Source organism: Sinocyclocheilus anshuiensis, unplaced genomic scaffold (assembly GCF_001515605.1).
Source record: "Sinocyclocheilus anshuiensis isolate Anshui unplaced genomic scaffold, SAMN03320099.WGS_v1.1 scaffold476, whole genome shotgun sequence".
Taxonomy (NCBI): Eukaryota; Metazoa; Chordata; class Actinopteri; order Cypriniformes; family Cyprinidae; genus Sinocyclocheilus; species Sinocyclocheilus anshuiensis.
This window is the reverse complement of record NW_015554139.1, coordinates 1,662,475-1,676,027: the sequence shown is the minus strand read 5'-3', so window position 1 is coordinate 1,676,027 and position 13,553 is coordinate 1,662,475. Positions and strand designations below refer to the sequence as shown.

At 36.1% G+C, this 13,553-nt stretch overlaps 1 protein-coding gene across 7 annotated transcripts in view; it reads right to left on the bottom strand.

The window, feature by feature from the left end:
- The window catches only part of LOC107670518 (rho GTPase-activating protein 44-like), a 69,478-nt gene that overhangs the window by 22,844 nt on the left and 33,081 nt on the right, over positions 1-13,553 (bottom strand). For all 7 annotated transcript variants that reach the window (XM_016463156.1, XM_016463157.1, XM_016463160.1 and 4 more), the window contains exons 2-16: positions 11,073-11,112; positions 10,608-10,727; positions 10,438-10,514; positions 8,029-8,140; positions 7,187-7,263; positions 6,978-7,095; positions 6,729-6,797; positions 6,556-6,637; positions 6,282-6,409; positions 5,055-5,166; positions 4,583-4,664; positions 3,181-3,261; positions 2,395-2,508; positions 1,426-1,517; positions 1,159-1,342 (exon numbers count right to left, since the gene is read on the bottom strand). In XM_016463156.1, the coding sequence (XP_016318642.1) occupies positions 1,159-1,342; positions 1,426-1,517; positions 2,395-2,508; positions 3,181-3,261; positions 4,583-4,664; positions 5,055-5,166; positions 6,282-6,409; positions 6,556-6,637; positions 6,729-6,797; positions 6,978-7,095; positions 7,187-7,263; positions 8,029-8,140; positions 10,438-10,514; positions 10,608-10,727; positions 11,073-11,112 (1,488 nt within the window). The remainder of the gene's footprint in view (positions 1-1,158; positions 1,343-1,425; positions 1,518-2,394; positions 2,509-3,180; positions 3,262-4,582; positions 4,665-5,054; positions 5,167-6,281; positions 6,410-6,555; positions 6,638-6,728; positions 6,798-6,977; positions 7,096-7,186; positions 7,264-8,028; positions 8,141-10,437; positions 10,515-10,607; positions 10,728-11,072; positions 11,113-13,553) is intronic.

Sequence of the window (13,553 nt, the reverse complement as noted above, 5' to 3'; positions counted from 1 at the left end):
TGCCAAATCGATACTTTTAAAACGGTACCGGTGCCTAAACGGTGCCTGAACCGATACTTTTTTAAAAAGAGTCACATAAAAAACGATGGATAACATTAGAGAACATTAAAAATATAAAAAATATATATACATAGCATTCACATGCTCCTTGGATGCGCTCATTTCCCGAGTTGTGCTACCCTTACTCTAAAGCTAATAAATGTATTTCACGATCTGGGTCATTATTTACTACAAAACAATATTTAATACAAAACCACACATAATGTTTCTACTGTATTGACCTTTTGTAAACTGTATTTATGACAAAGAACTGCACAGATACAGATATTATAACAATCTATCGATAAACACACACCTTGTGTCCTATGTTTGAGTCTGCTCGTGCTGCGCCGCCGCGGTCTGCAGAATTGAAGAGCGCGCTGAAAGACGGGGAGGAGAAGAAAAGTCTGCCGCCGTTTTCATATGAAATTTAAAGAGGACTGACTCTGAAGCGATCGTGAATTTGTGTACAGTTTATGGAGCTAATCGCTATAGCCCCGTTAAAAATGGCCTAGCGACGCCCATGCGTCTTACGTCCATTTCAGAGAACCAGGACAAATATTTCAATCGATCGCTCAGGCATTTAAGTGGCACCGAAATGAGGCACCGAAATCTGCGTTCTGATTCGGCTTTAGTACATACCGGTTACATAGGTACCAGTGCCATATTGGCACCGGGTTTCGGTACCCAACCCTAGAACTGAGCTGCTTTAAGAAACTGAAAACACTGGAACATGAGCTGCTTGTGTATAAATAAACACAGTGCTACGCTTCACTCTGAAACCCACAGCTCATATATTTATTTAATTAATTTGCAGCCTTTGTGATTTGATATCCACACTAAGCCATATTGCGATTTTGGTTTTATTTCAATTAATTGTCTAGTCCTACTAGCCAGGATATTCTTCAAAAACCGACCTTTTGTTTCATGGAAAAAAAAATCATACAGGTTTGGAACGACATGAGGGTGAGTAAATGATGACAGAATCTTCATTTTTGGGTGAACTGTCCCTTTAAGAAGGAAGGATGGTATGAGAAGCTAATGGAAGAGTGTGGGAGGGAAAAGGAAAAGAGGAGAGATGGAGGAGGCTGACAGAGACATGAGTGCAGAACAACCTACCCATCCTTCTTGTAGAATTCCAGCATCATGTTGTCAGTAGCAACACTGAGTGGGCGTCGGCTCTGGTCATGCTGCTGCTTGCGCTCTGATTGGTCCATATCGGGCGAGGGCATGGAGCTGTAGTTGGAGTTGTGGTTGGTGTGAACTGGGCTGCCATAGCTGCCTGTCAGGTTGAACTCAATATCTAAGAATAGCAAAGACAAATCAGTCCAAATCTTGCAAGAGATTGTATGTGCGAATATGTTTTCACAACTCTTTCTATCTAACCTCCAGGGAAGAACCAGTCAGCATGCTGGATGATCGGCTCAATGATGCCAACGATTTGCAGCGACATGGTGGTCATCATTTCTGTCATGTTCCTGTGAAGATCAATGACCCATTTGAGCATTATATACGTCAAAATATAAAACTACTAGATACATTCAAGAAGTAGTATACCTAAAAATGTCATTAACTTATGTTGATCCAAAACTGACTTTCTTTATTTTGTGGAACACAAAAGGTTACATTTTAAGCAATCCTCATGCAGTTCTTCTCCATAAAACTATATTTCACAGTGACCACATCTGTAGGGATCAAAAAAAATGTATTGTCAGTCAGAAGACACAGAAAACCTTCGCATGAAGGTTAAAAATATAGTGCAAAAGCCATATGAACTACTTTTGTAGCATGTTTTTATCGTTCTTGAAGCTTGACAGACATGGTCACTATGAACTGTTTTTGTATGGATTCTTCAAAAGTGCTTATTTTTGTATTAATCATATATTATTATTATAGTATTCATTATTTTGATTTAGCTTTTTTTGCACATTTTTAGATTTAATTTAGCTTAAATAATTGTGTTATGTGCTTTGCTATTTTTTCCTTTTTTTGTCAATATCTGTATTTTGCTTTGTTTATTTTTTTGCCTCTGTTTTAGTTTTAGCAATTTTAGCACTTCAACTTAAACTTCTATTTTTCTCAGATGTGAAGTTTTTAATCTAATATGTATTTATATTTTATTGTAATTGTATTTCTTTAAGAAAATCATTTTCATCAGTGTGTTTTAGTTAACATTAACAACACTGTGCTCCACAGAAGAAACATATTTATGACAATAAAGTCATAAAGTCATATGTACTGCAAGTAATAACAGAATTTTCATTTTTCAGTGAACTGTCCCTTTAAATTGCTTTGTGAATTTGCTGCTCTCCACATAAATGTAAGAAAGAATCCAAACGGAAGACATGCACTCACCCATCTGAATGTGTCCACAGCAGGTTGGGTCCGAGAACTATTGCAATATTACCTGGCGTCATTTTATTAGCATCTTGATGCTCTGTGAGTTTGGCTAAGAACTTGATTAAATATCTGTTTAGAAAAGAAAGAAAAAACTTCAGTTTCAATCTCAGTTTGACCAAAGGGTTTAGCCCTGGCATTCACTCTGACATTTGCTATTCCTGTCGTCGCTGTATATTATCAATATTTCAGTAGGTCTGACAGAAGGCAGGTGCAGTCAAACAGCCAAGACCCACAGCATATATCTAGAAACCTTGCAATATAGGCTAGAAGTAAAGACGTGCCAAATATTCACAGGATTTGTTAGCTGAATTGTAAATAAAATGCGTAATCAATATGAACACAGGCATCTTTATTTTCTTAAACGGAAGCTTTGTTTGAACTTAATCCTGGATTGATTATGTATTATTTATTGTGTGGCTCTTATTCTTTGGCCAAATCAGTCAGGGTGAAATTAAAGGCTGAATTTGTCTTTGCCAGAGACAGCTTCTGTATAGTTGTCACATTAAACAGGTTAGGCTGAAGGACATTTCCAAACTCAAAAAGATTCTCAGTAGGACTAATGAACTTTTTATTTCAAAAACATGCTCACTTCCTGTCAGTGAAGGAACTGCTACATCGCTCATGATGTGACGGAGATTTGACACTCCTCTCTTCTAATGAGCTCTTGCATTCATGACTCATTCAAAGACAAAGGCCTCGTCAGAAATAACAAATAATAAGTAAATAACAAGCACCACACACCTGAAGTTGTTCAGATTGTCTGCTGGTAGTTTCTCAAATGTACACAAAAGGGCTTGGAGCCTTTTATCCATATCTTGAATGCTAGAGAAAGGACACAGGGAGAGATGCATTATGGTACAGTATACAGTATAAGAATATACTGCTGTATGTTCATGGGGGCAACTCAACTTGATCCTTTTTTTTTCTCCACAGTGCGATTAACCCACACAGAAACAGATAAACATTTGGCTGATTTTAGTGACAAATCTACAATTGTAAATTTAATGTTAAGTTCACTTAACATACAATTACAGTATATACATTCAGTATAAAAACTATTACACTAGTAGTTTACTGAGAGTATACTCCAAAGGTAAGCTAATACTAACACCTACACATTCACTTACACTATAATACACAGAAGAGAAGAAATTGTTGAATAAAGTCGTTATTTTTGTTTTCTTTGCACACAAAAATTATTCCAGTAGCTTCATAAAATTACGGTTGAACCACTGATGTCACATGGACTATTTTAATAACATCCTTACTATGCTTCTGGGCCTTGAATACATTCAATTATGAGTGAACTATCCCTTTAAATCCAGGTAGGCACCTCACTACCCAGAGCACATGTACATTTCCAAGATTTCAGTTACAGAGAGCTTCATCTGCAAAGCATCGGTTGTAAAAACAGCTGATATATATCTTTAAAAAAAAATTAATTTTACATTTGTGACCCTGGACCACAAAACCAGTCATAAGGGTCATTTTTTTTATTGAGATTTATACTGAATAAATAAGCTTTCCATTGATGTATGGTTTGTTAGGGTAGGACAATATTTGGCCGAGATACAACTATTTGAATATCTGGAATCTGAGGGTGCAAAACAAAAAATCTAAATATTGAGAAAATCGCCTTTAAAGTTCTTAGCAATGCATATTACTAATCAAAAATTACGTTTTAATATATTTACAGTAGGAAATTTACAAAATATCTTCATGGAACATGATCTTTACTTAATATCCTAATGATTTTTGGCGATAAACATAAACATATATAACAGCTCCCTGCTGAACCCCTCCCCGCAAAAAAAACCCCCAGCTGGTCATAGCTGGTTTAGCAGGCTAGTTTTAGAGTGGTTTTGACCACTTCTTTAGATTTACAGGCTGGTCTTAGCTGTTTAGGCTGGGAGACCAGTTGGCTAAGCTGTTTGTTTTTTTTCCCAACACAGGAAACATCTTACATGAGGCATATTGCAGATAAGCAAATGCTCTAAAAATACATCTTCCAGATGAAAACTCTGTGATGTACGTTTGCTATCAGGGTACGTTTTGGAACCGAGCAAATGTCTCACATGTATCTGAAAATGGCAAATAGTACTGGCTAATGGCGTGTGTGTTGGGGTAGACCATCGATACTTACTTTGAGGCTTGAATCCATTCATCATAGAGTTCAAAGGTCATTAGAGGTTCGGGAAGTTCACGAAGATAAGACTTCAAAGCTCCTGAGGGAAGCAGATGAGGAAGGAAAGAGGTCAGAGGGAAGAACAAGAGCGTGAAAGAGGCAGGGACATGGTGAAAGAGGGAAGCACAGCACGTGTGAAAGGACGTGACTGGAGGTGTGATATTCTCTGCTTGAAATACTAAGGAGAAGCCTGACAAATGAGCTGTCATGGCCACAATCAGCGTGTACCACCTGTCGGCTGTGGCCCCCCTTCCTGGCGGCTACTAGGTCACGCTTCAGGCCCAGTGTAATGAGATCAAATTAACCTGGGACATAATTTAATGCGAACTGCCATGGGGTCTGAGACTTTGTAGCTGCGACCCACTAAAAGGACACTGCGGATAGATCAGTGAACATTTTAAAAGCTAAGAGGTGAGAGACAGATGCTCACCTGCGATGGCATGTGGGTCGGCCGAGTACTCCTGCACATCCAGAACCCCGCAGTCCAGAGATGCTTTAAGTTTCTTCAGCTTGGAGGCTGACGGAGCTACCCGAAATAAACCCTAATGTGACAGGAAGAGTAAAGTTAAGACCTTTTTGGCCATAAAATCCCAAGCCCTGTCCCAAATGGCATCCTTGGCCCTCGTGGTTTAATTTATTTATTTATTTTTTGCAATAGATCAGTGGTTCTCAACCTGGAGGCCGGGGCCCACTAGGGGGTCTCAGCAAACTTCCAATGGGGCCTCAAGATAACTAAAAGGTATTTAAATTAATAAATAATGATTAATTAATTTTATCAGTTAAACTTGAGTGAAGTTCAAGTCAATTTTCAAAGTATGTTTTATGTAGTAAGTATATTAATATCAATGCATTGTACTAATAGTATACTTGTGTACTATTTAAAATAATAATAATAATAATAAAACATTCTTTTTTATATATATACTGAAAGTGTAAAAAAAATCCATAGATCAATTTTATGACAAATGTTTACAGAAAAGTGTATATTATAAGTCATCTCATCATCTTAATTAGCTAAATTATTATTCATATATTAAAAAATCAAGCCGTAACCTAAATTAGATCAACTAAATTAATATAAACTGAATTAGATCAATTTATTTCTTATAAAATATGTATTATAATAAATTATAAATTATGTAACATAAAAATAATAAATAATATTTTTACCACAAGTTCTTAATTTCTGAAAAAAAAGAAAAAAAAGAATGATGGGTAATTTAATAACTTTGTATAGTTAATACAGACTTCATGAATGACATGTAAAGCGGCCAATCATGATTATTATTTTTTTTTTAATGAGTCATTTAATGGCATTTAAATAAATAAATCAACACGGGAAGTATTCAACAATATTAAAAATATTAATACAGCTATTTGATCAGTGATGTTCTGTGGACGCTCCACATGATGCTGAGACTATAAAAATCCTGGTCAATGATACTATCATTGTACTTAATAATTTGTCAAGGTGAAATCAAAGAGATCTTTCCAGAATGTTTCAGGTTATCTACAGCATAATGTTTATGAACGGCATCTGTGACATGCTGTTGATTACCACACACAACAATTTCGACTCATCCCGCAGTTTGTAGAAACAAACTGTGCTTCCAGGTACAAATAAGGCATGTTGTGTTATTTCTCAGCAGTCTCGCACCTCTTCCTGCATGCCACATTCGAGCAGCATGGTGACGCACGCCTCGATAGGAAACGCAATCTCCCTGCCACTGATGGCTAGATGTTCCTCTAAGGCCTTTCCATACGATGGCTTCTCTATCCAGGCCTCTGAAACACATCATGATGGACGTTAAAATGCAGGTCCCTAAAAGCTACAGAAACATGTTTACTGACAGACCCACACAAGCACTTGAAAGCCACCACTTAACCAAACTTGTACGCTCAGGCATGAAAGTGGAAGTGGAGAGTCTCACCCTGGTGAGCTTTGATCTGTGGCAGCACACTCTGCAGAATCTCCAAAGACTTCCTGTGATACTCCGCCTGAACCTCTATGAGCTACAGCAAGACCAATAAGAGGACACACACACGTTGTAAGGTATTCCAACCAAAATGACACACTTCACCTTTAGTGCCCAGAGGTACTTGCCGTTTGAAAGTAGTTTGCATAGTCTATTTCTTTGGCCATAAAATTGTACATGTCCGCTGATAACTGGTCCTACAGAGAGGAAGACATGTAGGTCTACGTTATACGTCACAAATATTTATAATTTCTAATAAAAAAAGGCAAAAACATTTTGAGATGGAGACTATTAAGTAAAAGTAACATGTTAGTTTTGCTTTGCATTTGGTTAAGGTTTTAATTAAATACGGAAGAAATAGTGAGAGGAATCGTCACCCTGCAGATCTCCATCCGATTGGCCGTCTCCTCCATTTCCTCTCTCAGGGAATCACCCTTGGCTCCGCCCTGCTGCACATTACTAGGGTGACTTGAAGACTTGGATGACTGTTGCCACCTAGAGGTCAGGAGGACCAATGACATGGTCAGAGCACAATGTGTGCAATGCAGATCAAGGGATCAACAGTAATATTGCTTGTAGTCCATACCGTGTCCTTGCAGAATCCATGTCCAGGACGAGTTTGGCTAAATGTTTTCGCTGTTTCTGAATGTTCGGAATTTCCACCTAAACAGCAAACCATGTCCATATGAGAAGCAATACAACCTTCATGCATTAAAAACTGCAAGCACTTAGGGATTAGCTTCCAACCCTATAAAGTCTACTGTATCATATTTGATACGCAAATTTCTAAGGCCTCTAAATTATGAACATGATCAACACTTTGCTGAAAAACCTGCTGTACACAATCTACTACATCCCTTCTGTCACCTGATTGATAGTTTATACTTTTTAGCAAATAAAAGTCCTTTAAGTAAAAATGTCCCCCATCAGGTTGTTGTACACATGACTTTTGGCTGTGAAATATTGACTGATTTTTTATAAAGTAAATGTAAGAATAACTTTTATATTTTTAATATTTCAAGATAAACTATTTTTTAATACATCAGGCATTTGATGAACATTTGTATGTACATCTCTGAATTATCATTGTATTACATTGCATTATATGTTTTTGTCCCATAATAAAATCTACAGAGCTTTGAAAATAAAACTAAGCATTTAAATATCATATTACTAAGACTTATTATATTATTGGGAGATATACAGTGACAATAGACATTTAAATGCATTTTATGTAAGTAGTCTGTAATACTGTTAGAAAGATTTTACTTGGTCTAAAGGTTTAATAAACTTTTCAATAAATAAAAAAAAAAAGAAGATTTTTCTGACTATTATTTCATATGTCAGGCTTTACATGGTTACATGCAGATGAAAAAAGGGCACAATATGTGTATTACAGTGTAACTTTGAAAGGAAAAACATGCTCACCTCAGCCAGCACATACAGAGGCTCCACAACATCTCTTTCAATCTGAAACTCAAAGACGAGCAGCTCTTGGGCCAACTTCTCTTCTGACTCACCACAGAGCTTCAGCATCTTGCTACAGAAGGAGACCACAGGTTAGCCAAAGCAGTCAACCAAGTCAGGGCTGCATCCTAATTCACAAACATCTTGGTGAATATCATGAAATAACCCAAGAGCTTGAATGTGTGAGAAACAACTACCCATAGTTTTTGATGTTGACATCAAAGGCTGTGTGCCTAATCAAATTCTATGATATTTTTGGTGCTATTTCATCTGTCTCTTGGTAGAAACTATCCAAATTAATTTGATGCAAACCAATGCAGGTTGCATGACAAGAGACATTTAGAAACCAAACTTTGACCACAAGAAGTCTGAATAAGGTTTGTCAGGTTACCATGATCCCATTAGCCCCTGCTGGTAGGTTATAGTAATTACACCACCTGGCTGGGAAAAAAAGCATCTTTCTTCTGCTTCACTAGGTTTACTGGCAGATTGCAAACCAGTTTAACCCTTAAATGCATACCTCTGGTCTTTAGTGACCCAGCACGTCATTCACTACCCTCTCCCTCCTTCATTTTTTAAAGATAGACTTCAACTTTCTTAATATTCCTCAATCTATTCATTTTAAACAATATAACAAGAAAAAAACATTTATATAAAATAATCTCTGTTTTCAGATTCATTTTTTGTAAAAAGTGTATAGGGTTGCTACCCAGATAGCACACGTACGTCTACAAGATGTCTGTTAAAGCTCGCTTCATCTGGAAAGCATCTGCTGTGTACAAACATCTGATAGATGTCTTTAAGATGTCAGTTTTACATGCATTCTAAATCATTAACATCTTAAAGACATTTTCTAAACATCTATTTGACATCTGATAGGAAACATCCTATAGACGTACTGCAGATGAGCAAACACTCTAAAAAAAATACATCTTGCAGACGTCAAATAGACGTCTCTGTGATGTACATGTGCTATCAGGGTAGCAACCCGAGGGATGTAATAGTGTAAGCATATTTTTCCTGCGCAACAATAATTAAATATCTGATGAATCAATAAGTGCACTTCACCTTTATTCCTCAAGTCATTGGAAACAATAGTTTTGAGAATATGGTTGAAATTGCAAATATGAGCCAGATAATGACTGGGTAAGTGGTGGCTGCCTGCAGTATAAGTCATAAACCCTGCCCTTGCCATGCAAACGAATGGGACGTGAGCCAAACTAAATTAAATTACACTTCAAGTATATTTTTCTCAAAGATGGTGTCCATCATTTTAGGTAGTTCTTATCACGCCGATGTATGTTCAAAAGTTCAGTTTTCTAATAAGTTTGCTTTTAGTTAGTTATTTAATGCTGTAAAAACGGGGTGTGGTGTCATGATTGTGAGCTTATGATTGGGTCTGGGGACGTTTGGGCGGGACGTTTATACTGCGACTCCACCTCACGATTACTGCTGCACAGACTCTGGTTCCAAATGACGTCATTGGCACAAGATGACAGTGGCCATACCGGGCCATCACTTTTCTATAGTGGAAGGAAGTGGACACATCTTTTTTTTACGGTCTATGATGGAAATATTGTCCAGTCTGCCACAGTGTTGTTATTGTAACTAATTTATAACTAATTTAAAAATTCGATTTGTCTTGCCCAATTTAAGTGCTTGATTCACCCTTTTGTCTGCTTTTTCATTTCTGTCTGAATTGGTATTATAATACAATCAGTATTTTTGCTAAAATATTACACGTCTGAAATAAATGAAGGCTAAGGAGTGATATCTGAATCTGAACATATCACTAAATTTTTGGAATTACTTCCTCAGATCATCCTGGAGCCATTTGTATTGCTACCATTTTTTAATGTACACTGACGTCCCAGCTGTTAATTTACCATATTTTCCCTTTTTTTCAATTTTAAGATATTTACTTGGAAAGCAAAATCACATTCTGGAAGACAAACAAAAAAAAAAGTCATAAAAAAATAAGTCATAATTCTTGTTTTCTGAAAAAAATTGTCACAATTTAATTTATGCTTAAAACAAGGAAAGAATATCTGGAAAATAAACTACATTTAAAGTGAAAACAACTTTATTTTTCTTACCTCTCTAGCAGATATTTTTTTCTTGTATTCCAGTAAACAAAACTTAATATCTTATGTAATTTTCTTTTTCAAGTAAATGTATCTTGATTTAAGAATGTTTAGATATTTGTACTGGAAAACAAGACAAAACAAATACTGAGAAAATCACTTTTTCCATTGTGAGTTTAAAAGCATAATTCTCCTTTGATGCCCGTCTGGTTGTAACTTAGGATGCAGCCCAAGGGAAACCGTTTGAAAAATCTGATTCGAGGTCAAAATATAAAGACAAACTCACCCAAGAAGAGAGTCGTCTCCTAACACAGCTGCTCCCTCCACCATACATTGAGCAAGTATCGTCAGGGGCAACTTTTTCTGTGTTTAGGGAAAATCACAATCAAATTGTTATGAGAGTAATTCATTGCACTGCAAAAAACTGAAGTATCTGAGGTGTGAGAGTTGACATACCAAGGGAGATTTAACTGATCTCTTGTCTAAATCAGTGCCTTGTTGTCCCTGCAGACAGGCAGTCAGCTTCTTATGTGTGCTATGAGAGACCTGCTTCACCAGGTCTAAACGCTTCTCCACCTGAATGCAAAATAGACACATGTGAAACATATGAGCAGTGTAGTATAAATGAGCAATATCACTCTCATACTCGAGCGATACCGGCTCTATATCAGCATGGCTGTGATTAGGCCAGAGGCATGAGGCCGCAGGCCGAGTGCCGGAGGCAATCACAGCCGCTGATATAGAGCCGGTATCGCTCAAGTATGAGAGTGATATTGTGTTTATACAACAGTTCGAGACCAGTACAATATCTCACGGTTCTCAACCAATCATATTTGAGAACCAGAACGAACTGTTGTATAAATATAAATATATACAGCTTGTGTACGCAGTTGTGTTCACACTGATTTGATTTTATCTCACCTGCAGCAGGTCTTCACTCAGTACCTCTGTTTTTTCTGCCCTGTAATATAGGAGAGAACAGGCATTTAGGTGTTGCACTAGCAAGAGGCTGGATAATTTTGCTAAACACACTTTATGGGAGCACCTCTACCAGGGGAACTACTATAAATCCCTTCAGTAATTAATTAAACACATGCTTTATAAGACACTTTTATGCAGAAACGCATGCTCTGCAGATTTTTGAATGGATTTTGAAAGCAACCTCATAAAATGTGATGATTGATTTGAGTTGTAAAGTCAGTTAAAAATAAAAAACAAAGTTAAAAAAAATGGTATTGTATTGTAAGTTAAATGTCATTATCAAATACTACAGGGTCAGTATGTCTTTTTCTTTTAAGAAATTAATACTTTTATTCAGCAAGAATGCATTAAATTGATCAAAAGTGACAGTAAAGACATTCAAATAAATGCTTCTGTTGAACTTTCTATTTATCAAAGAATCCCAAAAATGTATCATGTTTCCACAAAAACATTAAGCATCACATCTGTTTTCAACATTGATAATAATAAGAAATGTTTTTTGAGCAGCAAATCAGCATATTAGAATGATTTCTGAAGGATCATGTGACACTGAAGACTGGAGCAATGATGCTGAAAATTCAGCTTTGCATGACAGGAGTAAATTACATTTTAAAATATATTCAAATTAAAAACAGCTATATTAAATTGTAATAATTTGTCACATTTTACTGTATACATGTCAAATACATGCAGTCTTGGTAAGCATAAAATATGTATTTCAAAAGCATTAAAAAATCTTAGACTTCAAACTTCTGAATGGTAGAGTATATCTAAATTGATTCAAAATACATACGACTTTTTGACCCAAATGTCAACAAAACATCAATTTTGCTTTGTTTTATATATATATATAGAGAGAGAGAGAGAGAGAGAGATAGAGAGATAGATAGATAGATAGATAGATAGATAGATAGATAGATAGATAGATAGATAGATAGAGATACACAGTGTTTGGGGTAACGCATAGTAATATGAGTTATGTAGTCAGATTACTTTTAAGTAACTAGTAACGCATTACTTTCTAATTTACAATAAAATATCTGAGTTACTCTGTTTTCAAAAAAGTTATCCCTTTTTATTAACAGTGTCTTTGCTGCTGACCTTCAATGACCTCCAATACAACCATACTAAGAAGCAAAAATGACTTTAGAGAAACTTAACTTTTGTGAGAATGTCATTTTTAAAACTTTCTTCTCTTACGTCCTGTTCTTCATGCAATCCAGAATGGCAGAACAGCTGAAAGGTTTGTTTGAGCTTTTTGATTTTACATTTCCTTCAGCCTGAGGCTTATTCGTGTCACTTCTGGCGTGAAAGGGCTTTTACATTTGCCAAAAATAGAACTTTATTTATATTAAAAACAAACAAGCAAGCCCAGCCCAGATGAGAAAAAGGAACGCAAAAGTAACGCAACACATTACTTTCTATAAAAAGTAACTAAGTAACTTAATACATCTAAAACATCTTGAACTTCTAAAAGAAACCAGCTACTAAAACAAAATTATCACTGGTTCTTCCCTTATTAACATTCTGTCATTTGATACCAGGCCATAAAATTAATCTTGCCTTGAATACTGAGAATATAATAAGAATAGCAAATCAACAGCCCCTATATAACTGGCTGACTGAGAGTCAAAATCTTTGAGTAATTCAAACTGGGGAGATGAACTTTTCACAAATGAGTGGAACGTCGACTTCACCCCCTCCAGCTCACATACATTCATGAGCTATGAGAAAATCAATAAAAACAACTTTCACGATGCCCTATGAATGCACCATATTGAACTCTGGCCATTACATATTCATGATGAATCACAGTGAGGATGCAGAGCAGTTCTGTTTCTGCTGAGCCTCAGATAAGCAGCATGACCCATATGGCGCTCACATACATACAGAAGAGCAGGTTGCCATGGCAGCAAATGCCCAACACGAATGAAAATAGACACCAGCACATCTCCTTCCCATCCACGATGACTATGACTTGTTAAATTGTAAAAAAAAGAAAAAAGGGTCTTGATGTAGAAAGAGGTGCATTTTATATCCAAGGCAGAGAGACCTCAGCGTGCGCGTTTAAAAGAAAAAAGGCAATTTTAGAAAAATTATGTAATTTTCAAGAGATTTACAAGGCTGGAAAACGGAATTCCTGTTATAACTAAGAATACAAGTACTGTACATACACTTTGACTTTCCTGAGAAGCCTGACAGTAAATACTAAAAGACACTAACATTTTGTTAGGCTGCACTGAACAACAAAGTACTGGGGGCCTTAATTTTTGTTTTTTACTCTTGTATTATGTCATATAACAATTGTCATATAACGTATAATGTCATATATTTTTTTAACATTTTTTTATAAACTGTAAACCAGGATTATTATAGTTAAGTAAAGCCATTTTGTTACATGAAATAAAATAAATGTAACTG